This window comes from Capsicum annuum, chromosome 1 (assembly GCF_002878395.1).
Source record: "Capsicum annuum cultivar UCD-10X-F1 chromosome 1, UCD10Xv1.1, whole genome shotgun sequence".
NCBI classification, from domain to species: domain Eukaryota; kingdom Viridiplantae; phylum Streptophyta; class Magnoliopsida; order Solanales; family Solanaceae; genus Capsicum; species Capsicum annuum.
This window is the reverse complement of record NC_061111.1, coordinates 132,597,589-132,624,154: the sequence shown is the minus strand read 5'-3', so window position 1 is coordinate 132,624,154 and position 26,566 is coordinate 132,597,589. Positions and strand designations below refer to the sequence as shown.

The 26,566-nt window shown below is 36.8% G+C and overlaps 1 protein-coding gene across 2 annotated transcripts; it reads left to right on the top strand.

Moving 5' to 3' along the window:
- The first annotated feature begins 498 nt into the window (after positions 1-498).
- Positions 499-26,566, top strand: LOC107879485 (kinesin-like protein KIN-12C). Of its 2 annotated transcripts, XM_016726528.2 has the most exons (31): positions 572-1,217; positions 1,403-1,558; positions 1,655-1,738; positions 1,827-1,946; positions 2,034-2,147; positions 2,231-2,323; positions 2,529-2,689; positions 2,843-2,917; positions 13,545-13,632; positions 13,735-13,793; positions 13,869-13,932; positions 14,139-14,210; positions 14,310-14,477; positions 14,556-14,660; positions 14,778-15,013; positions 15,094-15,163; positions 15,365-15,423; positions 16,567-16,633; positions 16,733-18,643; positions 20,668-21,094; positions 21,215-21,897; positions 21,970-22,077; positions 22,313-22,470; positions 22,568-22,640; positions 22,739-22,813; positions 23,742-23,981; positions 25,126-25,224; positions 25,309-25,383; positions 25,454-25,512; positions 25,800-25,911; positions 26,017-26,566. In XM_016726528.2, exons 1-31 carry the CDS (start codon positions 792-794, stop codon positions 26,248-26,250), a joined length of 6,471 nt encoding a protein of 2,156 aa, XP_016582014.2. In that variant the 5' UTR covers positions 572-791; the 3' UTR covers positions 26,251-26,566. The 2 variants fall into 2 exon arrangements, with proteins under 2 accessions (XP_016582008.2, XP_016582014.2); XM_016726522.2 differs by having other exon boundaries at positions 499-1,217; positions 20,668-21,897.

Below are 26,566 nucleotides of genomic sequence, written 5' to 3'. Positions count from 1 at the left end.
TATCAAACGGTATTAGTAATGCAATGAATTTTAATGCACACAATTGCGCCTTAAAACCTTTTCCTTTGTGGAGAGTATTTTTATAATTAAATACTATGCACATTTGTTTTAATATTCAAACCAAATACTGTATAAGAAATATCTCAGCATAAATAATGTAAACATAACCAGTATACTATATTTAACACTATTTTTATACGCCCACCAAACGACCACTTAATGCATATAATATTGAAATAACAATTATAAAATAACATTAAATTTTGTTATGAATTCATAAAAATATTATTCTACTTATAGTGTTAATTAACTTAAATAAGAAACTATAAATATCTAGATTTAAAAAATATTATATATAAATAACATAAAAATATTATTTTACTTATAGTGTTAATGAACTTAAATAAGAAACTATAAATATCTAGATTTAAAAAATATTATATATAAATAATATAAAAAGATATTACATAAATAAAGGGCAAAAATACATAATGAAAGGGGAATAATGATTATTATTTGAAATTGAGCAAAATTTTTTTTTTTAAAGCAAAATTGAGGATGATAACATTTTCCACCAAATGGGGAGAAATATGTGAAGAGGAAGCGGCATGAGGAATTGAATTTGAAAAGGGGCGGGCTTGCGCCTTTCAGACCCCACGAGGCCACCACTGAATGGCGAATGGTGAATGCTCTCTCTCTCTTTCCATCTCCGATAACCTCATCTCATCCAAAAACACTCCATTTCACTGACTCAAAAACCCTAGTCCAATTTGAAATTGTAAGTTGAGCAAATGTCCAAAGACGCTTCTTCTTCTCTTAGATCCGCTTCTGCAGGGAATCTGAAACCAACCCAGTTCGACTTGGATTCCAATGAGAACGACTTGGACAACCTCTTCCCCCAGTTTCCTTTTCCTCCTCCTCCACCCCGCACACCTCTTAATTCCATTGCCGATCCATCTCAATTACGATGTAGTCATGGAGTCAGAGGAAAAGCTCATTCTGAACCTAATTCAGCTCAAACTACCCCATTAAGGAGAATTTCAAATGTGGTTACACCGGGGACTTGCTCTGGAGCTAGGCATACAGGTTCCAAAGGGCCAACTTTATCTTCTAGAACTTCAAAAGGAACTCCACTTATCAACTCCGAGCCCACTGTCCAAGTCCCGCACTTTGAGCTGGCCGAGGATCCTTCTTTCTGGAAAGATCACAATGTGCAGGTTCTGTTCAACTACATCAAATGTCTTTTCAATTTGAACCATTAGATTGAGGGTATAGTTAGTAGTCTCTTATATGGTCTTGGACCTCTTGGACAGTCATCAAACTAGCTTTTGGTTTGAATATGGCTCAAGGTCAATCTTTTTCCTTAACAAGAATAACAAAAGCGAGTACTTTATTCACGTAGGTATTGGTTCGTGTTAGACCATTAAATAACACGGAGAAAGTGTCACAAGGATATGGTAGATGCTTAAGGCAAGAGAGTGCACAGACACTGGTGTGGCTTGGTCATCCTGAAACCAGATTCACCTTTGATCATGTTGCTTGTGAAACTATATCACAGGTTTGAAATCCGATAATCTGTTTCTGCATGCTTTTGATGAGACAACTCAAGGTTAATAAATTTTTGATATGAACTGTTCTCTTGAACCTTGAGCAGGAAAAGCTTTTCGGAGTTGCAGGGTTGCCCATGGTGGATAACTGCATGTCAGGTTATAATAGCTGCATGTTTGCATATGGTCAGGTGCGCAACAATGCTAATTCTTGGTGTTTGCTGTATTTTACAATAGCCATTCATTGATTTATAAGTTTTGGGTATCCAATTCTTGCAGACCGGAAGTGGAAAGACTTACACAATGATGGGTGACATAGTTGAAATGAGTGGAAAGCTAAGCGAACGATGTGGGATGACTCCTCGTATATTTGAGTACTTATTTACTAGAATTAGAGAGGTTAGATATGAAAAACTGATCATTTAGCTGTCCTCACTACTTTTCCTGACTAGTTTTAATGCCTTTTGGTATTCTAATGCCTTTTAGGAAGAGGACAAGCCACAGAATGAGACGTTGAAGTATAGTTGCAAATGTTCTTTCTTAGAGATATATAATGAACAGATAACCGACCTCCTTGAGCCTTCATCAACTAATTTGCTGGTAATTTTATTTTATTTTATGACAATTGTTGTTGTGTTTCACATACATACAGAATCATCACTACATATGCTAACATATGATAGCTAAGAGAAGACTTGAAGAAAGGTGTATATGTTGAAAACCTCACTGAAGTTGGTGTCAGTTCTGTGGACGACGTTCTCAGAATTTTGTTACAGGTAAAACCTAATACTGAACCTTCATCTCTAAGCTATGTTGCTTGGGTCCTCCAAAAATGTCATTGCACCCCTGTTGGATCCTCCAAAAATATATTACTTTTGGAGGATCTGAAACACACCTAATCTCACTTTTGGAGGATATTAGCAACATAGTCTCTAAGCACTTCTCATAAGAGAATTGTTTTGATGATTTTGTCTTCCACAGGGGGCTGCAAACAGAAAAATGGAAGCTACTCAAATGAATACTGAGAGCAGTCGATCTCATAGTGTTTTCACTTGCAACATTGAGAGTTGCTGGGAGAAAGACTCGATGAAACACTTTAGATTTGGAAGATTAAACCTAGTAGATCTAGCTGGTTCTGAAAGGTAATTTTTGACTTCAATAATGTATAATCTCAAAATCAGTTGTATTTTCAGTCTTAGACAAAGTACAATCTCAAATCAGTTGCATTTTCAGTCTTAGACAACAATCTCAAAATCAGTTGTATTTTTAGTCTTAGACAATTTTTGATTATCTAGGCAGAAAAGCTCTGGCGCAGAAGGAGATCGTTTGAAAGAAGCTGCAAATATAAACAAGTCTTTATCAACTCTTGGGTAATGATATTCATAAGATAATCTTGAGTAAACTGAGTGCTGAAATTACTATGCCATGCCTATTTGTTTTCTTGATTATTTTTTAATTCTCCCCTTAGCAGATTAGATGATTACTCATAATGATCCATTGCATGCTTTGATTTACTCCTTCAGGATAATGCATTCTTAATTCTCGTCATTACACTATTCTTAGTTTATATGATAAGTTCTTCACCTTTATTTTAATAGTGCAGGAAGTGTAATTATGTATCTGTACTGAGACATTAATGATTGATTAGGAAAAGTATATTCAGGACAATTTCAAGCATTTGCACAACAAAAGGTTATGTACTACCGTTGAGTGATTGAAATTTGTAGATGAACGTCCTGCCCAAAATTGGCATCACTTTGAAGGGAAAGAATTATGTAGTAGATTTAACATGTCTGGCATGCACGATTGAGTTTCTTAATAGTGGCACATTGCACTCATGAATACCGAGGAGTTACAAGATCCAAGCAACAATAACGAAGAAGATAAACATCGTCTAATTAGTCATCCTCGTTGAAATACTATTTATCATCTTGCTATGAATTATGATAAACCCTACATCAAATTTGCATATATTAATCAATAAATTACACTATAATCCCTAACTAGCTGAGGTTGGCTATACAATCGTCTATATATTTGAATTGATGTAAGACACTAATTTCCCACTAGCAACATGACCTATTCCCACAATGCAATTTGCTCTTCATTAAGTTGGGTATCACAAAAATGCAAAATATGCGACATCATAACATCGAGTGACATGAATCATTTGAGTTTTTGTTAAATAGGGTTCATGTATCTTAAGAGGGGGGAATTTGCAAAAAGTTGAGTGCTTCATTCATTGTCATCATACCAGAAAGGGAGGGAGCAACAAACACTAAGGTGTATAGACCTATTAGTCTAGTGGGAAACATCTATAAGATTATTATTATTATTATTATTATTATTAGGCTAAATACATATACAGGCCCCTCAACTATTCGATTTTTTTCGTATAGGCACCTCAATTAAGCCATGTACCTATTGAACCCTTTACTCCTTCACAAATGGTTTCAATTAAGCACAAATGTCCCACGTGGCACTTTTTCAATGCCTGCATTTTTTAAATCTTGAACGCGTGAATTGCACCTTCCATGACGTGGAAATTATCACCAATCATAAAATTTCATGTCATTAAAGAAGAAAAGATTTTAAAAAAAAAATAGAAGTAAATTGCTTTTTGTGTCTTCTTCCTCCTCTATATTTTATATCTTTTCCACCATTGAAGCCTAGCTAGTAACATACTCAATTTCTTCTTTACCCCTTTTCTTCCATCATCATTCATCTTTTTTCTTACATTAATTCTAGTATTTTTTTTGTCTCTTTTAATTTTTTCATTTTTCAAATATAATTTTTAGTGAGAAGAAAAAGGAGGACCTCTTACCCAACATCCATTAGAGAAAAATTTGAAAGTATGTAAGATATTATTAGCAGTAAAAATTTGATATATATAGATAATTCATAAATGACCTCTGCCAAGCCAGCTTTTATAGTTTAGTAATATATATAGATAATTCATAAATGACCATTGGTTTCTTTAATCCAATTAAAATTCTTGAACTGACAATAATGAACTGTAACATTCAAAAATTCTAACATAAGGAGCTTCAAATTCGACATGCATCAAACATTATGAACCATTGATAGTTCACCAAAAGAGTTTCAAGGAGTCCTCCATTCTCTCACTTCTGTTTGAACCAAGAGAAAAAACACAAGCAATACTAAATGAAAAGATCTTAATGATGGTTCAACCTAAGCAAAACATGACATCCAAGGGTTTTGATCTTTTGAATGAAGTTGTACTCAAGACAAATCATGCTAACATGTTTTCCTTTAAAGAGAACACTACTACAACAACAATTTTAAGGATTTTGCCGAATGAAAAGTAATATCGACCAGCTCAACTTCAAATACCAGCCACAAAGACCTTTAAATCCATTCCGGTGGAGGAAAAAAAAAAGGAATCACTGTTCAATTATGGATGGTTAACCAAGAATTTGGAAAACATGAATTCATTAGGCAAGGGAGATTCAAAGGATTTGGCCAATCGGTGAAAATTAGTAAATTGCTTAGGCAAAGATTATTTTGGTTTCTAAATTTCTTTTCTCTATCAAGCAACAATGTCCTATTTAAGAATGTGATTTTACCATTCTTAAATTTTACCATCTATGGTTGATGAAATTCCACCACCATCGCCATCACCTCCATAACTCCATTGCTTCAAGAATGTGATTTTTTAAGAAGGATTCAAGCTTAAAGAATGTAATTTTTATTTCGAAGGTATAAATATTCACCATGGCAGACGGTACCATGGCTGCTCCAATCTTTTTTTTTTTTAAATTCTTTATATGTGGCTTTTTTTTGATTGGTTGTCTTTTTCTTTTTCTTTTTAATTTTGTATTAATTATGGCTTTTCACTCTCCAAGTGGAGAGTGCACTACACATGCCATGCCACATCAGCAATTGTGCTCAATTGAAACAATTTTAAAGGAGTAAAGAGTTCAATAGGTACATGACTTAATTGAGGTGCCTACACGGAAAAAGTGAAATAGTTAAGGGGTCTGTATATGTATTCTTCCTTATTATTATTATTATTGAGTAAAGGGTAAAACATTTTGATACGGGAACGACCACGAAACACGATAATCAGCCAAGGACACAACAAGACAAGAAGAACACAAGCTACGGTACAAGACAACAAGATAACAAGAAACAACATCAACTATTGTAATAAAGAGAAGATAGATAGTTTGACAAAGGAGTATACAAGCACTAAGAACCCTAGAATGTATCAAATCCTAAGACCCCTAGTACTTACATAAACATCACCAAACTCTTACGTAGACACAAGAGGGACGTCAATCTCCTTAAGCACCAAACGTTTCTAAGCCAAATTATAACACAAGTGAATCCACACTTGCAAACCCAAGTTTCGGGTTACACTCTCACAAGAGACAATGTTTCAAATGTTTCTTTCAATTCTTCATCAAGACTAAAAATAAGGAAATAACCTAAAAAGAGTCCATTTATAAGCTATTAAAGAATGAAGATAAAATGACCCTAATGCCTTTAATGAGAGGGGCGCCTATGGAGTGTAAGGAGGGGGCACAAAATTACCAAAACACCCTTAAGTAGAGGGGAGATTTTGGAGTGTTTGAAGGCTCTTCAATGCTCCAAAGCCGTGGGTTCCATTTTACTCTCGAGTAGGCATCAAAGTCAAGCCCCAAGCAACCTTCCACACATGGAATTGCCTTTTGGTGTGTTCAAGACGGGTCCTCCATGCATGCTCTTGTATCCTCGAGGTGGCCAAAGCTTGAGCTTCATGTATTGGCCTCTCATTGAAAGATATGGTGGCCATTTGGCTCGTATCAATTTTCCTAAGGTGCTTTCCAATAAACTTAAGAAGGCCTTGAACGAGATAGTGTCTACTTCACAAACTAGTAAACTACTTTGTGGAGGCTGGATAGATCCTAGATGGAGCTTTGGTGGCAAATGAAACAGTTGCTCTAGAACAAAGCATAAGGATCCTAGTATCTTTTGCAAATTGGATCTCTAAGGGGTCGTTTGGTAGAGTGTATAAGAACAATGCATAGTGTATTAGTAATGCTTGTATTAGTTATGTTTGTATTAGTTATGCATGTATTATTTCTTATACATTGTTTGGTTTGATGTACAAGAAATAATATAGCTTACATAGTTTCTATAAAAGAAGTGTTTGTTTACAAAAATACTCTCTTTTGCTTTTGTATACTTTTTTTTGCAACAAAGTTCTTTTGCCATCTGAAAGATAATTAGTATTGTTGAATTAGTAATAGAGATTTATGATTAATTGCAAGACCTTCGTCTGTGCGCATGAAATGTTACGCCAACGGATTAATATAGTCGAAACAAAAATAAAATACAAGATGTAAAATTAAGGAATAGTCTCAAGATTTTTTTTAAAAAACCCTCGAAGCAAAGCAAAAAATATGTTACAGTTATTTAAATCAACTATTCATTGTTGTAAATTAAAATGGTGGAAAAAGAAATTATAAAATGTTTTGAGAAGATTCACTATTGCAAATTAAAATGACGGGAAAAGGAATTGTGAAATATTTTGAGAGGGAAATTGAGGGGTATTAAGGTCATTTAATAAGTTAATGCATGTGTTTAAAGTCTTTGTATTACTAATACATAGGAAATGGAGTGTATTACTAATACAATGTGTATGACTAATGTTTGCATAAGTTATACATAGGCAAAAAGACGTACCAAATAAGGGAGTAATAGTACACATTAACTAATGCATGCATTATATTTTTCAATACACTTTACCAAACGACCTCTAAAAGGTCCATGATCAAGGCAATTGGGAATTCCTAGATCTCATTATGTTGAAGTAGAGTTTCAGGGGAAGTGGAGGAAGTGGAATACACATTATATCGCCAAGGTTAGTAGTCAATTCTTGTAAATGGCAACCTTCGTGGCTTTACTAATAGTTTGAGAGAATTGCGTAAAGGGGACCCTCTATCTCCCATGTTGTTTGGTTTTAGAGGCTTCAAATATGAAAATAGATAAAGCGGCAATCAGAGAATACTTGGGGGGCTCCCCCGCAATGGTGGAAGGGCATAATATTGTAAGGGTGTGAGACCTACTGTGTGTGTGCTGATGTTACTGGTCTTTTATGATGTTGATATGACTCACTTAAAATATTTTTTAGATATGTGCCTTTTTGGATTCAAATGGTGTCGGGCCTTGAGATCAACCTCAAAAAGTGCGAGACTATCCCAATTGGAGGTTGTCTCTTCCTAAGTTACCCTTCTCTTTCGAAAAAAGGTTAAGTCTTTCCCAACACCAACCTTGTTTAGCAAGTAAGAGCTTAAAATAAAGATCAAACAACGTGGAATCCAGTGTTACAAAAGGTTGAGGCTTGCATGGTGTCTGTCAGAATATGAATAGGAATATGAATAGTATACAAATCCTACTTAGAAAAGGATTGTAATGTATTATCTATAAATAGGATGTCAATGTGATTATGTAGACAACAATTCAATAATATGTTTTGATTATATTTCTCATATGGTATCAGAGCGTTCGTGAGGAAAATATCATTCCGGCATCACTGCTTCATTTTTTGATTGCAGAAGGTGCTCTCCAAATAAATATATTTGTTGTCGGTGTATTTCAAAACAAACCAACACCGCCATCATGGTCGGAACATCTTGGCGAGCAAAACCCAATTATAATCGTCGAGAATAGGCGGCACACGCGCCCTCACGCGCCGTCGGAAGAAATTCTCCGGTGAGCGCATCAACCCACGCGCGCAAAGTTTTTCGATAGTTTTTTTTTCAGTAGCCTCGATTATTCATTCCGAGGCTGCCCATATGATTATTTTTTGATTCCGAGCAACTTTCGAACATCAAATCTTATATCCGGTGGCTTTTTTTATTCCTGACTAAATTCTGGCAGTATTTCTTTTTCATGATTAAATCTTAATCTTAATGAGGAGATCAGAAACTCAGATGTCAGATTTTATGAAGAATCGACGAGGGAAAAGTCAAATTTAGAAGATCTCGACCTAGGTGTAGTTATTGTAAAAGGTTTGGACATACTCGTGGCGTATGTTATTCTCGACCTAAGTGTAGTTATTGTAATAGGCTTGGATTGCATGGTCAACCACCTAAAAATGCTCATATTGAGCCGGGGGTCTATCGGAAACAGCCTTTCTACTTCTTTAGAGGTAGAGGTATGGACTGCGTACATCTTACCCCCCCAGACCCCACTAGGTGGGAATACACTGGGTTTGTTGTTGTTGTTTGCTCAGTCTAACACCACAGGTGATCAACGGGTGTATTTATCTGACAAGGAATATAATGAGTATCTTTAGTATCAAGCAAGTAAGCATATATTTCTACCAATAGCTTCAACTGCACAATCTCCTACCTTTGGATCATGGGTTGTGGACTCAGGTGTTTCTGATCATATTTCTGGTGACAAATCACTTCTATCTGATATTGTTTATTCACAATCTCTTCATGCTATTACTTTAGCTAATGGAATTCGAACAGGGCCAAAAGGAATTTGACAAGCCAAATCCCTCTCTTCTGTCGCTCCAGACTCTTTTCTTTATGTCCCTGGTTGTCCTTTAATCTTGGATCTGTTAGTCGTTTGACATGTGCCCTTGATTGTAGTATAACATTTTTTGATGATTCTTTTCTAATGCAGGACCGCAAAACGGTACAGACAATTGGCATAGGACATGAATTACAAGGCCTTTACCATCTTACCTCTTCACATTCCTTCACAGCATGCTCCGCTACAGATCCTCCTGACCTTATTCACAAACGTTTGGGACATCCGAGTCTATCCAAGCTACAAAATATGGTGCCTAGTTTGTCTAGTCTATCCACATTAGATTGTGAGTTGTGTCAAATTGGGAAACACACCTATGCTACATTTTCACGTAGTATTGAGAGTCGCTCAGAGTCTATTTTCTCATTAGTTCATTCTAATATTTGGGGTCCTAGTAGAGTCAGTTCACCCTTAGGATTTCGTTACTTTGTTACTTTCATCGAAGATTTTTCAAGATGTACTTGGGTTTACTTGATGAAAGATCGTTCTGAGTTATTCTCTATATTCAAAAGTTTTTGTGCTGAAATACAAAATCAATTTAGTGTTTCTATTCGTGCTTTTCGTAGTGATAATGCCTTAGAATACTTATCCTCCCAGTTTCAGGAGTTTATGACTTATCAAGGAATTATTCACCAGATATCATGTCCATACTCCCCTCAGTAGAACGGTATAGCAGAAAGGAAAAATAGGCATCTCATTGAGACTGCTCGCACTCTTCTCATTGAATCCCATGTTCCGTTGCATTTTTGGGGCGATGCAATCTTCGTATCTTGCTATCTCATTAATAGAATGTCATCATCTTTGATCCAGAATCAGATTCCCCATTTTATACTATTTCCTCAATCACATCTCTACTCTACCCCCCTCGTATTTTTGGGAGCACATGTTTTGTTCATAACTTAGCCCTAGGAAAAGATAAATTAGCCCCTCGTGCTCTCAAGTGTGTCTTACTTGGTTACTCTCGCGTTCAAAAAGGGTATCAATGCTATTCACCTGACCTGGGTCGCTACCTTATGTCTGCTGATATCACATTCTTTGAATCTCAACCTTACTATACATCTTTTGATCATCTTAATATCTCTGAGGTTTTACCCATACCTCTAGTCTTACCCACACCAATCTTTGAGGAATCTACGACTACTTCTCCATCTCTAGCTACAATGCCACCACTTTTGACCTATCACCGTCGCCCACGTCCAGCATCAGTCCCAGATAATTCATGTCATGCGCCTGATGTTTCCCTTACTGCGGACCTGCCTCTTTCTAGCCAATCAGTTGCACTTCAAAAAGGTATAAGATCCACTCGTAATGCTAACCCACATTATACTTTCTTGAGTTATCATCGTTTGACATCACCCCATTATGCTTTTGTGTCATCTTTGTCCTCTATTTCCATCCCGAAGACTACAGGTGAAGCACTTTTCCATTCAGGATGGAAACAGGCTATGATTGATGAGATGTCTGCTTTACATACCAGTGGTACTTGGGAGCTTGTTTCTCTTCTTGAAGGTAAAACTACTGTTGGTCGCCGTTGGGTTTATACAGTCAAAGTTGGTCCAGATGGTTAGGTTAATCACCTGAAGGCTCGCCTTGTTGCCAAAGGATATACACAGATATTTGGGCTTGATTATAGTGACACTTTCTCTCCCGTGGCTAAAATAGCATTAGTTTATCTTTTTCTCTATATGGTTGCTGTTCGTCATTGGCCTCTTTATCAGTTGGACATTAAGAATGCTTTTCTGTATGGTGATCTTGAGGAAGAAGTCTATATAAAGCAACCACTTGATTTTGTTGCTCAAGGGGAGTCTAGTAGCCTTGTATGTCGATTGCGCGAGTCACTTTATGGTTTGAAACAGTCCCCTCGAGCCTGGTTCGAAAAGTTTAACACAGTGATTCAGGAGTTTGGCATGATTCATAATAGAGCTGATCATTCAGTGTTTTATCGCCATTCTGAACCAAATCTGTGTATTTATTTGGTGGTTTATGTTGACGATATTGTTATCACCGGCAATGATCAAGATGGTATCACTAACTTGAAGCAACATCTCTTTCAACATTTCCAGATTAAAGACCTTGACAGACTTAAATACTTTTTAGGTATTGAGGTTGCTCAGTCCAGATCAGGTATTGTTATTTCTCAATGCAAGTATGCTTTAGACATTCTTGAGGAGATAGGAATGATAGGATGTTGACCCATTGACACTCCAATGGATCCAAATGCTAAACTTCTGCCAGGACAGGGGGAGCCACTCAGTGATCTTGGAAGGTATAGGTGGTTGGTTGGAAAGTTGAATTATCTCACAGTGACTAGACCTGACATTTCTTTTTCTATGGGTAATGTAAGTCTGTTTATGACTTCCCCCGTGATAGTCATTGGGATACAGTTGTTCGTGTTTTGCGATATATAAAGTCATCTCAAGGTAAAGGACTACTCTTCGAGGATCGAGGCCATGAGCATCTCGTTGGATATACAGATGCTAATTGGGCAGGATCACCCTCTAATAGACATTCGACATTTGGATATTGTGTTTTAGTAGGAGGTAACTTGGTGCTCTGGAAGAGTAAGAAACAAAGTGTGGTTGTTTGATCTAGTGTCGAAGCAGAATATCGAGCAATGGCTGCAGCAACTTGCGAGCTGGTTTGGATCAAACAATTGCTGAGAGAACTAAAATTTGGAGAAATTGGTAAGATGGAACTTGTATGTGATAATCAAGCAGCCCTTTATATTGCATCTAATCTAGTGTTCCATGAGAGGACCAAGCACATAGAGATTGATTGTCACTTTGTCAGAGAAAAGATACTCTTGGGAGATATTGTTACAAAATTTGTAAAGTCAAGTGATCAGCTTGCATATATCTTCATCAAGTTCCTCACTAGTTCTCATATTAATCATATTTGTAACAAGCTAGGTACATATGACTTGTATGCACCAACTTGAGGGGGAGTGTTAGAATATGAATAGGAATAGAAATAGTATACAAATCCTACTTAGAAAAGGAATGTAATGTATTGTCTATAAATAGGGTGTCAATGTAATTATGTAGACAACAATTCAATAATATGTTTCGATTATATTTCTCACAGTGTCCAACACTATAAATCTGGTGTTACTCACAATATAAATTATATCCTAATACATGAATAAAGTTCAGTTATCCAGTACGTAACACTAAATTTACACAAGTTTCAACATTTCTAGACATTCGAGAGGCTAAAACTCTCCCATTCCTAGACATTCGAGAGGCTAAAACTCTCCCGAATTCCCTTTTCTTTTCTTTTTTCTGAATACCTTCTTCTAACTATGCCACTCCTTTTTCTAAAAAAAAAAGCCACCCCGTAACTGTCTCATGACAGTTACTAAGTCTTTAAATTGTTTATTTTGGCCTCCTAGAATAAGTTTTTATAACTTGAGGCACATTACTAAATCAGAAAAAAATCATGTATAATCAAGATGGGTGTGTAGAATCATTACCTTGGAGCTATGTGATGATCCCAAATTAAAATTCCCCCAGTCTGGTAACTACTTTGTTCCAAAACTGGTGATAAAATGTCAAAAATCCCGGAAATGAGCATCTTATTCTACATGTCATGTTCTCAATGCGACTACCCTTTTGCATATGCGGGACCACAATTGCAGTCAGGGAGCCCGCAAAAATGACTAGCCAACCTAGGGTTCCATCACAAATGCGGCTAGATCATCGCAATTGCGACCTCCACAAAAACAGACAACCAGCCACAAATGAAAACTACCACCCATCACCTCTGGTCGGCAAATGTGAACCTGGTGTCTGCATTTGTGAGGCACCAGGTTCAGCAATGCATCAACTATGAATTTTAAGCCTTAAACTTGCCGAAACACTCCCACGCCCCTCAGTTCCCAATCCAATCATCTTACATATCCAAAAACATAATATGAAGCTATTGGAGGTCTCAAAACATGCAATGGAGAGCTAAACCTCAAATAAGGGGTTGTGTTATTACAACTTGTGATTTTCTAGGAAGTTTGGCCACTTATTGTCAAATTTAGTCTCTTTTGTAACTTCAAGGGCCACATTGGAATCGTCTTTCAGCATTGATTAATTGATTTACAATTTTTGTGTTTGAGCATTCTTATGCCCTAAATACTCTTTCACAGAGAATTATGCACAAGAATATGAATATTCTTTAGTTTCTCATTTTTTTTAAGCATAATTCTATGTGGAATGTTATGTAGCAAGTAATATGAGTTTATTTAAATAGCAAGTAGTTAACAAGTCGGAGAAGCCAGTTTAAGTATCAAAAGGAAAATTGTAGACTGCAGGGTCTCGTTATCCTGTGTGTAAAATACTCTTATGCTTTATTTTACTGATCTCTTTTCTACAAAATTTTGAAGTGATCTTTAAGCCAGCCTTATGCCGTCCTACTTGGCTATGTTTTGTGCTAAACTGTGCCTTGTCATGCATGCAGACTTGTCATCATGTCTTTGGTGGATTTGGCACATGGAAAACATAGACACGTTCCGTACAGGGACTCTAGGCTAACTTTTCTCCTTCAGGTGAGAATTATCTTATGACTACCAGGCCTACACAATACTGGTGTATTAAATCATTATTTAATTTCTCAAAAGAGAAAGCCATCTTTTTGTTCTTCGATGTAGGATTCTCTGGGTGGTAACTCAAAAACAACAGTAATCGCCACCATCAGCACATCTATTTGGTAACAGGATAATCTCAGCTGCCATTTTGAAAGCACAATTGTAGTGTTGTAATGACTCTTTTTTATCCTCTGCAGTTCAGCCAGTGAGACACTAAGCACTCTAAAGTTTGCTCAGCGTGCAAAACTTATTCAGAACAATGTACGACTTCCAGATATATATGCTGACTTTTGTTTGGAAAAATCAAAATTTCTTAATTATTAAAAGTCTGAGCTACATTTCTAGGTTTTGGAAAAATGAAACTTCTTTAATTATTAAATTTCTGAGCTATATTTTATAGGCCATGCTAACTTTTATTTCGAAACAAAAAATCTTTAGTTTTGAAAGTTCGACCTTTAATTTTCTAGGCTAAAATAAACGAAGACGCAGATGCTTCAGGTGATGTTTCAGCATTGCAGCAGCAAATCCAACAACTGAAGGTATGTAACATGCTTTATTAAAGGTGTATAATATTGTGTTGTATATGAAATGTGTAAATATTCCATGCTCTCAAGTATACTTGAAAACTTGTTGAACAGGGTCAGTTGTCCTTTCTACTGAAGCATCAGGGTTCTGAGAATTATTTTGCAGAAAGTGTCCCAAGTTTAGATCAACTCAGCTCGGGTGACTGTCCTGAGAGCTTTGACCTGTCTGAGGAATTGGATATGCACACTGATCGTGGTCCACAACATGGAAGAAGTAATTCGGTAGTCTTCTACTCCTTCAATTGTTTCTCTATTTAACATCAAGACCAAGTATAATATTGTCCCATGAATCAATGGCAGTTGCATTATCTGAAAGCAACTTTGCTCAATGCCGTGAGGAGAGCGAAGTTGGCTGAGATGGAAGTTAGGAGATTAGAGGCTGAAATTGAACAGATGAAACATTTGGTACAAATAATTATGGCATCTCTTATGCACCTTGTGTTATTAGAAAGTGCACCTTCGATGAAATTGATATTTAAATATCATAGCCTTGTTTAATAAAAGTTAAGGATTGTTTTACAGGTTCATCAGCAAGAAGAGTTGGTTCAACCTAGTAAAGAGATAATGAAGCTCAGAGATGTAAACCTTGACCAATTGGAATCACTTGGAAATGGAATAATTTCTGCAGACAGCTTTGTTCTGGAAGAAAATAATACTTTAAAAGACCAGATTCAGATCACTGAGGCCAGAACTGAACGAAATCCAGGGTTGACTCGACTTGCATATGAGAATATTAGCCTCCTTAAGCAACTCAGATGGTAATAACTATGAATATTTGTCTTGCCAAGATTGATGGTCCCTGATCTATGGTGATTTGATTTTGCATCTGTCTTTTCAGGTTTGAAAACTTCTACGAGAACGAGGAGACAGAAAAAATGGTTGCTGAAATGTCAGAATTACGTGAACAGGTCCAAAGTTATTCTTGCGGCTCCATTTTGTTGGGTTCCATACATCTGTTGTTTTTCATGAAATTTACTCTGCTTCAAGTTTTTGGAATTAGTCATGCTTTCCTGGGCAGCCTGTGCCTGCTTAAAGAGAAGAACATAAGGTTAGTGATAAGGTGACTGTTGTGTACCATCTGACATGTGTGAACTGCATCCCTTATGCAGGAAAGGGTCGCCGCAAGAGAATTAAAAGAATGCGGAGAAATGAATTCAAAAATAATCAGGTAAAGTCTCTGCAAGTGAAAATCCAATAAGCATATAAGGGGTGTACACGATTAATTCTTCAGCTCAGCCTGCAATTACCCCTTACATGTGTGTGAACTTGCAATAAACAATTTAATATTGCTTTTGTATTTAAACAGCGTGGTCATTGTAATTTCCTATATTTTGTGAATTTTGTTGGTAGGCCAAAATAAATAAGTGGAAGTTTTTCCTCTCTAAACAGTTTAAGCTTTTTCACTGAGGTGTTCACCAGTATTTAGCATGGTATTAGAGCAAATAAAGGTATTGTCTTCAAGTCTAGGCTGGCATGAGAGGGAGGGTGTGTTGTAGACAAATAAATTTAAGTGTTTATCTCTAACATCTTAACTTTTAGATGAGGTGGTTAATTCTATTCAACAAATTTGATTTCTTTCGGAGCATAAAGACTGCTTGTATCACTTACCAAATCCGTGGAACTTGTATACATAACAAATATAGGGAATAATTCCAGTCCAATGCCTTGGGTGATCTAGTTTACAAAATAGCCAACAAATGTATAGTTTTTGTATATGCGTAAAATCACTGTATTAAGTTTTGTATATTTCAGCCATATATATATATATATATATGTATGTATGGATATATATGTGCTTTGAGTGTGTTTATCACGTTATTAATAATAAATAAAAAGAAGCAGGTTTTGTACTAAATATTAACTTTTCATTCTATATATTTTAGCAGTCCTTTTTCTAATTCCCCTTCTCCACAGGTTTTAGGAGTCTACATTAATTCTCCTTGTAGACTATATAAATTTTACTAAATAAGAATTTGAGGAAAAATAGTGATTGACAGTTTTGTCTATTGTAGAGTGTTTTACCAAATGGTAAAAAGTTCAATAAACATTTCTAAGGACTTTCATGCTTTTAATTTAATATAGATATAGATACACGTGTGTGTATCTGAGAGCAACATACACATATTAATTTTACCTATCTAATATCTGATCTTCAATTGGTGTGACAAGATTGACGCGTTTCTTCCTCAACATCCAAACAGCACGCCAAACTTCTCTCTTAGTATTACCTCAATGAAACGAGAGTTCAAAAGCAAAACTGTTCTTGTTCAAAAGTTTCCGTTTCGCTTCTGATCTGACTTTTGCTTTGCAGGGAAGTTGAGGAATTGCAAGGAGAATTGGGCAAACATGTGAACTTTAACCAAGCTGCATTTGATTCTGTAAGAAGGATCCTGGATTTTTTCTGTATGAGGGATTAGATTTCCTTCTTGACATATATACTGTTCCCATCTGCTGTTGACTAACCTGTACTTTAACAGGTGGAGACCATGTCAACAGAAGCTGATAAAGCAAAAAGGACACCGCATGACCCGCCAGCAGGTGGAGAATCCAAAAATGAAGTTGAGGAGACTGATGGGGCCTCCATTTTGCCGCATAAAGGTATTGTGGAACAGTTGATTGAAGTGAGATCCTTGATGGAAGCAATGGAACAGGAACAAGTTCAGCTAATAGAAGAGCTCGACACGAGGGAAGAAAATCAAAGGCTGTCTATGCAGATGCTTGCCTCTGAAAGGTCTGGGATACAACACATGCCTATACTTGATAAGCATGAATCAAGAGGCTCTCTTCTTGAAACTCAAGACAGTAATGGAGACCTCTCCACGGTTGCTTTGCAAGCTAAGTTGGAGAAAATGTCCAAGGACCTTGAGGAGGCTTGCTTGCTTAATAGCCAATATCTGGAGGATCATGCATTAAAGTTATCGCAGGAACACCAAACTGAGTTGGTGCTTGAGGAGGTTGAAATAGAAACAGCTAAAACGATTCTTCATATGCAGGAAGAGATTGTTGCAATGAAGTCAGAATTACAGGAGAAAATGTTCTTAATGGCTGATGAAAACATTAGTTTGAAGAACAGTCTGGCAGCTAAAGAGGAAGAAATAAAGGTGCTGTGCATGGAATGGGAAAGAGCAACTTTGGAGCTAACGACCTTTCTCATAGATGGTTCTAAATCCCTGCGAGATGCTTCCTCCCAGATAGAAAATATAGCTTGTTCATATCCAGACGTCAATGCTTGCATTGGCGAACATGTTGAGAAAGCCGTGAAAATTTGTGTTGAGAAAGAAGAAACCATTCTTTTGTTAAAAAGGAGTTTGGAAAAAGCACAACGAGGCATATGGCAAATGGATGAGAAACTGAATTCTCTGAGAGGTGCAGCAATGGCTATTACACAAGCTCAGCAGTTAGATAATGAGGCAAGCAACAAGGAAGCAATCCAGCTAGTTTCTTCTTTAGATGATCAAATAGGTAGATTGGACTTTTTAGAAAAGAATCCACTGTACAAGGGAAGCCACATCGCTGAAGTTCATGCTGCTTCATTTTCTGCCAATGATGGATCTGATAGTATTGACAGTAACCTCGAAAAAGGAGACAGTTCAAGTGAAAGTTTATTGGCATTGGTAGCTCATGAAAATAATATTGAGTTGGCAACTCTAGAGCTACTGGAGGTGGAGAATGCTGTAAATGCTCTCTGCATTGATGCACAAAACTATCTGTCAGGCCTCCAATCAGACTCTTATAAAATGATTTGTTTATGCAAGGAGTTCAATCAAGAATTTCTGGATCTTATCCATCAGTTGCGGAATAAGTTCTATGATCTGATAGAAAATGGCAATTCTCAGTACTGTGCAGTTGAATCTCCATCGCGCGATTCGAGTAAGCATCATGACCACAACAAACAGCAGAAACTGCTGCATCAGATTAAATATGACCTTGTTGAAACAAATGAGAAATTGAGGCAAATCACCACAAATCTAAACAGAACTTTGGATTTATATCTATGCCCTGATACAACTGAGGATCCAAGTAAATCAGATGGAGGTACAGCTGACTGTTCAGCTTCATGTTCTGATCTTTTAGCTGAAGGTGTTGCTTCAGGAAAAAGGTCAAATACATCTTCCCTCAGAGGTAGTTCACAAAGCATACCGAAGAAGTTGAATCTAGAAAATACATCAATATTGCATTTGAGGAGGGATTTTAAAATGGCATATGATGCTTTTGCCAAAATAAATGCTCAGTTCAATTGGGTTTTCAATGGGAAAGGAGAGGGCGATTGCTCAACCCCAATGCTGTATCTCTCTGATTCAGCTGAACTTAATCAACAAAGTGAAATAATTCGGGGTCATAATATAATGATGCATGGAGCTGAAGTTAGCTGCAACTACCGGAGAGAGGTAATATGTTATGGTCCCTTGATGGTCCCCTGATACGGATCTTGTTATAAGACGCTGAAATATGAAATCTGACGTCTTCTTCATACAGCCTATGGCACTGGTTCATTAACAGAGAACCTGCGATCTCTTGAGTTTGAAGTACTTTAAAACTTAACTTTCTGCTTAGATTTCCTGGGATAAACACGGAATTTAAATACAAATACTAACAAGATAACTACCCCTAGACACTAGACATGACTTTCTAATATTACTGGAATGAAAAATTGCAAATCTACTGCAAAGAAGTAACTACTACTGGACTAAGAAACTACAACTAACTAGTGGAGTAACTATTACTGGAGTTAACTACTACAAGGAAATAATTACTGCAATTAAATAGTGCGTTAACTACTACTCGAGACTAAAGATTGAGGGTTTAGCCCCTTATTGCCCATAATTTCAAGAGCTTGAGTGTGTTAACCCACATATCCTTTTTCTTTGTTTTCCTTCTTTCTTGTTCTTCCTTCTTTGATTCTTATCATTTTGGCATAGGAGCTTAGGTTTAGGTTTGTTTTCACAAATCTAAATCTTGGGGTATAGATCTGTTCAAAAATAATGATAAAAAAAAATTCCAAGAAAAATCATCCAAAAATTTCAGAATTTTTTTTGTTTTGATTTGTTGCTTTTGACACTATCTTGATTCCTTAGTATTTTTTGAGCCTAAATCTCGAATTTCATTTGATTTAGACGTGTAGTAGTGAAATTACCATTAAAGAGGTTGAAGCTTTTGAAACTTGTCAATTTTGAAAAGTGGATTTATTTTTGGCTTGGAATTGAAGACTAAAAAATAGTGAGGTTTGTTCGTGCTGTTGAAAGGAGCACGTGGGTGGAAATTTCGTTGAATTTGGAGCAAAAACGAAGGACTTATGAATATTTGAAGATTGAGGTTTTTTCTTATTCTTGAGTTCTTGAAGAAGATAGAAAAGATACACTTTGATCCAAAATTCTCAAGTTAAAGTTGGTCGAAGTGTTAGTAGGTCCACTTGTAGAATTTTTTTTTTTTTTCAAAATTTGAAAAAAGCAAAATTAAAATTAAAAATATACACGTGGACATGCCACGTCAATGGTCAAAGTCAAAGTCAATTGTTGACTTCCAATGCAAGCCACATCAATGCCACCTGCCCAGTCAACTGCATTAGCCCTTCCCCAAGCGCCACCTGGCGCGTGTGACCCACTTTCAGAAAGCACAAAATATGCAGATTTTTACACTTTTTTTTTTTTTTGGGTCCTACGGGACCAAATTTTTTTTCTAAGTGTCCGAATTTTGTGATTTTTTTTAAAACAGTTTTGTCCTTCGATTTCTCAACTATTTAACAAGCAATTAACATATTTAATCACTTGTTAACTAGTTTTAAAACATCAAATCAGCAAATCAAATCCTTTAAAGTGATGAACTTCTTTAAGACTTCAAAAAATTTGTAAGTGTCCAAACTTGGTGATTCTGTTTCATCTTGTTATAGGATGCTGAAATGTGAAATCTGATATCTTCTTCCTACGGCCTATGGTGCTGGTTTGTTATGAGAGAACCTGCAATCTCTTGAGTTTGAAGTCCTCAAAAACTTAATAACTTTCTTCTTAGATTTCCTGGGATAAACATAGAGTTTAAATACAAAATACTGATCAGATAACTACCCCTAGAAACAAGGACATGACTTCCTAACATTACTGGAATGAAAAACTGCAAAACTACTACAAAGAAGTAGCTACCACTGGACTAAGAAACTACAACTAACTAGTGCAGTAACTACTACTGGAGTTAACTACTGCAAGGAAATAATTATTGCAATTAACTAGTGCAATGTAGTTCTTTTCATTAATCTTAAATTGTATTCTTAAACTTCATGTCCTTTATCATTTGAGATAAGAAAAGAGTTTTTTCAATCTTTGTATTACTAGATAAAAGAAACTCCCTGATGTCATCCATTCATTTAATTTGAGGCCAGAAAATTCACATCATTTCATTTGGGTTCATTCGGGGCATGCAGGAAGAAGTTGGTGACGACATCACTGAAGAGAAAACCCACTTCAAGAAGTTTGAGCAAGCCTTCTCAACCATCAAAGAAGTGGATTACACGTTAAATGCTCTGGTTAAAGTGAATGAAAAGGAAAAACACTTGACGTCTATGTTGAGACAAGCAGAAGAGGAATTACTGGCACAGAAAGCAAGCTTAGTTGAAAATGCTAAACAACTTAAGTCCTCCGTTCGACAGAGCGATGGAGAAAAAGGAATACTACAGGACGAGGCCTGTCACGGCTTGACAGAAATTTCAAATAGAATGTCCTTGCTTGAAGGGTCATTTGTTGATATGCAAAAACATGTGGAGGGATTGTTGAAAACATTGTTTGCTGATGCTTCTAGAATGGCAGAAGAAACACTGGGCCACATCAGCAACTCAAAATCATTACTAGAAGGTATATTTTCTGGCACAATAAAGAATGGGATATCCTATTCTGTGCTATACCATTGTCAAGCTATTGATTTTATACATGATTTGGTGAAAAGTAGTAAAATTGGTATGCTTGTGGATACAGAAAAGCTGGATGGAATGACAAGCTTCAGCCGAATGGAGGATAAAGAGTGTGGTCTAGACCATATTAACAGAAAAAATGAAAATTTGAAGCTCAGAAAAGAATTGGAACGAAAAGAAGATTTGCTGAAAGGTTTGCTATTTGACATTAGGCTGTTGCAAGAATCAGCTTCTGGCAGAAAGGATATCACGGATGAAGTTGAAAAGTTAATAGTAGCTTTGAATCGAGTTCAAAATGAGTTATCTACTAAAGAACGTCAACTAGATGAAATGCTCATTCACCACAAAATTCTTGAAAACCAAATAAAAGAGATGGAGAGTGCTCTGTTTTCCTCGAAAGCTGATCTTGAAGAGACTAGAAGAGAATCAGATAATTTCTCAAAGCAAAACTCGGAGTTGAGAGCTCTCTTAGAGGGTCTTTATGTGAAGAAGTCCCAAACAGACGATGAGTTGGAAGAACAAAGGGAGATTGTGAAAAGCCTAGAAAATGAAATTCTTTGGCTGACCTCCACAGCAGAGAAACAACTGATATTGTCGAAGAAAGATAAAGATACTGAAGAAGATCTCAAGAGGGTGATTGGAGAAAAGAACCAGCTTCTTGAGCAACTTCAGTTCTTTCAAGACAGGCTTGATATGGCATATTCACTAGCTGATGAGAACGAAGCAATTGCTGTACAAGCTCGCCAGGTATGTATTTTTCTGAAGGATATTTAACCGCCCAAACTTTGATGGACATGCTCTGATCTCTTAATTTACCAGGCATCAGAAGCCAGTAAAATGTATGCTGAAGAAAAGGATGAGGAGGTTAAGATTTTAGAACACTCCGTTGAAGAACTTGAGGGCACCATAAATGTACTGGAGAATAAGGTAAGCCTTTCCACATTAATTTTCTGTCTTAGACTTGAAAGTGCTCATTATTAATTTGTTCCTATACATTGGTCCCTGGCAAAATCAGACATAGTGTAACTTTTAAATTCAATTTGATCTCTACTTTACGTGTGGAATGGCCTTATAAACCAAAACAATATTTTAACATGCAAGCTCCATTCTCTTGGTTTAATGTAAGAAATTCAAGTCCTTTCTTTTTATCCCATTTTTCAAGGTACATGAAATGGAAGAAGAGGTAGAAAGAGATCGCCTGATTAGAGATTCATTAGAACTGGAACTTCAAGCACTAAGAAAGAGATTATTAATGGTAGAGAGCTCTCAATGTATGGATATGAGCTCAGGTGAACTATCCACAAAGGATCAATTTTGGAGGTCAGAAAGTTCACGTGGTTTATTTTATACAGGATGATTCATGCATTACCATGACATGGTATATGACGTGACATTGATCCAAGAAACTGAATATCAGGTTGGTGGAACCTACAAAGGCTTTTTACCAAATAGGAGTTCTTGAAGAAGAAAAAGCAGAGCTAACTAAAGAGGTAGGTTCTTTTGTGTACAAGTTGATTTCGTTCATTATACGATTCTCTGTCCAGCCGTATTTTCTACGTGATATTGATCTTTGGTTTCTATGCTGTAGATAAAACAATGCAAGGAATACATTTCAGAAATCTTGTTGCACGCTCAAGCCCAGGCATCTCAGTATCAACAAAAGGTATTGTATAGCAAGTCCATTTAACCTGTCGTTGCGCGCAAGAAAATAACAAAATCAAGTAGCAAAGTCTCTACATCTCTAATTCGTTTTCCAGGACGAAATTTCAGTCCCCACTTTAAGCCTAGTGCTAGGCAGTGCATGCAATACTGAAACTTATGCAGTGAGTTTTTACTTAGTACACAGAAGTTATTTGAATAATGCTCAAATTCTAAGAATTAAAGGTGTCTGCGAACTCATAAATATGTTTGGGCCTAACTCAACCCCAAAAACTAGCTCTTAGGGAGGATTGCCCAAGTCCGTATAAGTAGACTACCATTCCATTCCCCAACCAATGTGGGTCTTTCAACCACTCTAACACCCCCTTCACGCCTACGGCCCAACTGGCACGTGAATCGGTTGCCCAAACAGGGATGGGATCCCTGGCTCTTATATCATGTCAAAAAATGGATCTTAAGCCTAACTCAACCCCAAAAGCTAGCTCTTGAGGGGAGGATTACCCAAGTCCATATAAGTAGACTGCCACTCCATTACACAACCAATGTGGGGCTTTCACCCACTCTAACACTCCTTCAAGCCCAGGGCCCAAGTGGCACGTGGACCGAGAGCCCAAACAGGGATGGACCTGACTTTGATACCATGTAAAGATACGGAACCTGGGCCTAACTCAGCCCCATAAACTAGCTCTTGAGGGGAGGATTTGCCAAGTCCATATAAGCAGACTGCCACTCCCCAACTTATGTAGGACTCTCACCCACTCTAACAACTACAATAGGAAAGGAAAACCATTTACAATCTTCTAGTGTAAGTGCCAGACTAGAGACTGCTTAGTCTGCTTGGAGCTTTAGCCCAATCTCTATGCCGTAGTTTTTGTCTGGTGGTATGATGCTTATATAAAGTTACCAGATCTCATTCACCATATATGATACAGTATAAGGAGTTGGAGGCAGTGGTGCATGGACTTGAAACCCACTCATTAAACACAATAAATGGAGGACCAACTTCAGATAAGACAGAGAAGTGCTCATCCAGGCCAAGAGGTTCAAGCTCACCTTTCAGATGCATTTCCAGTTTGGTTCAGCAGATGAATAGTGAGAAAGACCAGGAATTGTCAGCGGCTAAATTTCAAATAGAAGAGCTAGAGGTGTTACTGGCTCAAAAGCAGAAGGAGGTATGTACAATGAAAATCTTACTTGATCAAAAAATGAAAAAGCAGGAGGTATGTACTTTTAGATAAATAAAAAATTTCATACAGGAGTCATATTTTAGATATGGTAGCTGCAGAAAGCTAATTCATCTGCTTGTGGGGTGGTTCCTAAAAATGACACTAAGCAACTTCTGGAGTGGCATAAATTTAGTAATCCAAATTATCAACCCTTATTCTGAGATTTTATCATAAAATCATTTATAAGCATGAATCACAATATGTTTAACTGCTTAGTTTTAATCCCATCAGAAGTGACACTATGCAATTTTTTCTCATTTCCCTAAGCCTTGGGGATAGTACTCAGGGGCGGATTTAGGGGGTAACTCCCGGGAACCCAGTAATTTTTGTGCGGATCTTGTATTTATATTGAGAAATCTAATAAGTATATAAAAAATTATAAGTTGGGAACCCACAATTAAGTGTGCTATTGGTCTAGTCAAAGAAGGTGCCTACTGAAGCACTGTTGCCCTCTTGAATGTGGGTTCTAACCCCATCAATCACTTTTTTTTGGATTTTTATTTTGCCCAAGGAACCCACAAACATAAATGCTTAGATTCGCCTCTTGTAGTACTTGCGCTGATGGAAAGTTGCAATATCAGGTGGATTCCTCAAGTTGCATCCCGACTAGACTAAACACCGTCATTAATGGAAAAACAGCAACCATGTTATCACTAAGCACTACTAAAGAAGGGACAATTCAGCCACTGCACATATTTAATATGTAACTCCTCTTTAATAGGAGTAAAAACTATTGACATAAACAAGAATTGTTAAGTATATTAGCAAAGGCCTAATAGAGGAAATCTATCACGACCTTGTTCAATTCCATGAACTTCCGCATCTAAATAGGTAACATGATTTAAAACCAAATCACGGATCTACTTGACTGAAGCTGAAAATATGCCATATGTATCTCCATCGCTTTTGTATTGATATATCTACTGACTGCTACTCATTTCAGAAAAACCACAGTTACTCTTTGGCTATCGTCTCAACTGTGCTATTGTTAGCCCTTCATCTTCTGCACTTCCATGTTTCAAAGACAATTCCTGACGCTTTTATATTGATGGTTACTCTTACACATATTTATGACTGTATATGTTGTCAGATTTGTATGCTGAACAGTAGACTGGCTGCAACAGAAAGCATGACACATGATGTAATTCGGGATTTGCTTGGTGTCAAGCTGGACATGACTAGTTATGCAGTAAGTTCCCACTAAACCCTCTTTATTTTCTTGTGTTTTTCCGTTTCTGAGTTGTAAGGACTTCTTTCTTTCTATATGTTCTAGAATTTGATGAACCAGTTTCAACTACAAAAGTTTGTAGAGGAGGCTCAGCAACAATCAGAAGAACGCATTGCAATGGTATGCTTAGTAGGATATCATATGCTGCAATTTTAGATTTGAGCCTTACAAGTGGCCTATGTTATTACAGGAGAGACAACTTTCTACTTTAAGGAGACAAATTGATGATCTAGTTGAAGAAAGAGAGAGGTGAGTTACTTTGTCTTTCTCATTCTTAAATTTAACCAGTGCTGAGTAGACAAGGAATGGTGTGTTATATGAGTAGTATGGTTGGCAGTGGAGTGGACTCTTTCCAAAGAGAAAGCGATCAACTAAATAGTGTTTCTCTGGAGCAACGCAATATCATTCATGTTCTTCCAGAAAATGCATAGATTGATGGATGTTCCAGTATTTGAGAAAAAGCAGTATAATATCCTTCTTAGATTCTGATTGTAGAATGTTGTATGATAGGTTCTTTCTATTTTAACAATTTTTAGATACACTTTGGAAGCGAAAAAAAGAGAGGCAGATGCGCTATCATCCCATGTGTGCATGGAACAACTAGGAGAGCGTGATCAGATGTTGACTGCTCAAAATGAAATGCTGAAAGTATGAACTTTCTACTTTCTGCCATATTAGGAGATAAATGTCATATTGGTACATTAATTATTAATTAATGATATATCTGTTGGATTATGCAACCTATATTCCCAGATGGATAGGACCAACTTACAGAGGAAAATTGTGGAACTGGATGATATGGTTAAAAGACTGTTGGGAAGACAGAGTCAAATGGAAATTGGTGCCTTAGCAAGATTGAAAGAAATTGATGTTAACCAAAAGCTGGCTCATCCTCAGAAGTTGCTTTTGGGAGCAAGGGACAAAGTTTCTTGCCCTCATGAGGCTGATGACCTGAATGCTTATGGTAAGGTAACAAAATTCCGGTGAGTTTGACATTCCGCTACACAGCATACACTTAGAAAGCAAAAAGTCGTATCTCAATTACAGGAAATGTGTTCAGAATCAAATTTCAAAAGCAAATACCAGTAATGGAGCTGCAGATAATTGGTTAGTAATACTTTGTTGGAATGTAACTATCAGCTGTGTATCATATATTGTATGTAGTATTGTTTTGTGGAGAGGTGACCAACCTGAATGGTGGAAAAAGGGACACAGCACAGTATTAGTAATCTTCTAATTACATGTGAAAGGCAATCACCCAACTACTTTGGAATTGTTGTATATGAATGAAGTGTGTTCACCA

What these genes read in the sequence shown, in the direction of transcription:
- LOC107879485 (XM_016726522.2), top strand. Translation starts at nt 792, where the DNA reads ATGTCCAAAGACGCTTCTTCTTCTCTTAGATCCGCTTCTGCAGGGAAT. An exon ending in GGAAAGATCACAATGTGCAG is followed by an intron (nt 1,218 to 1,402) that starts GTTCTGTTCAAC and finishes TTATTCACGTAG; the next exon opens with GTATTGGTTCGTGTTAGACC. An exon ending in CAGAAGAACGCATTGCAATG is followed by an intron (nt 25,384 to 25,453) that starts GTATGCTTAGTA and finishes ATGTTATTACAG; the next exon opens with GAGAGACAACTTTCTACTTT.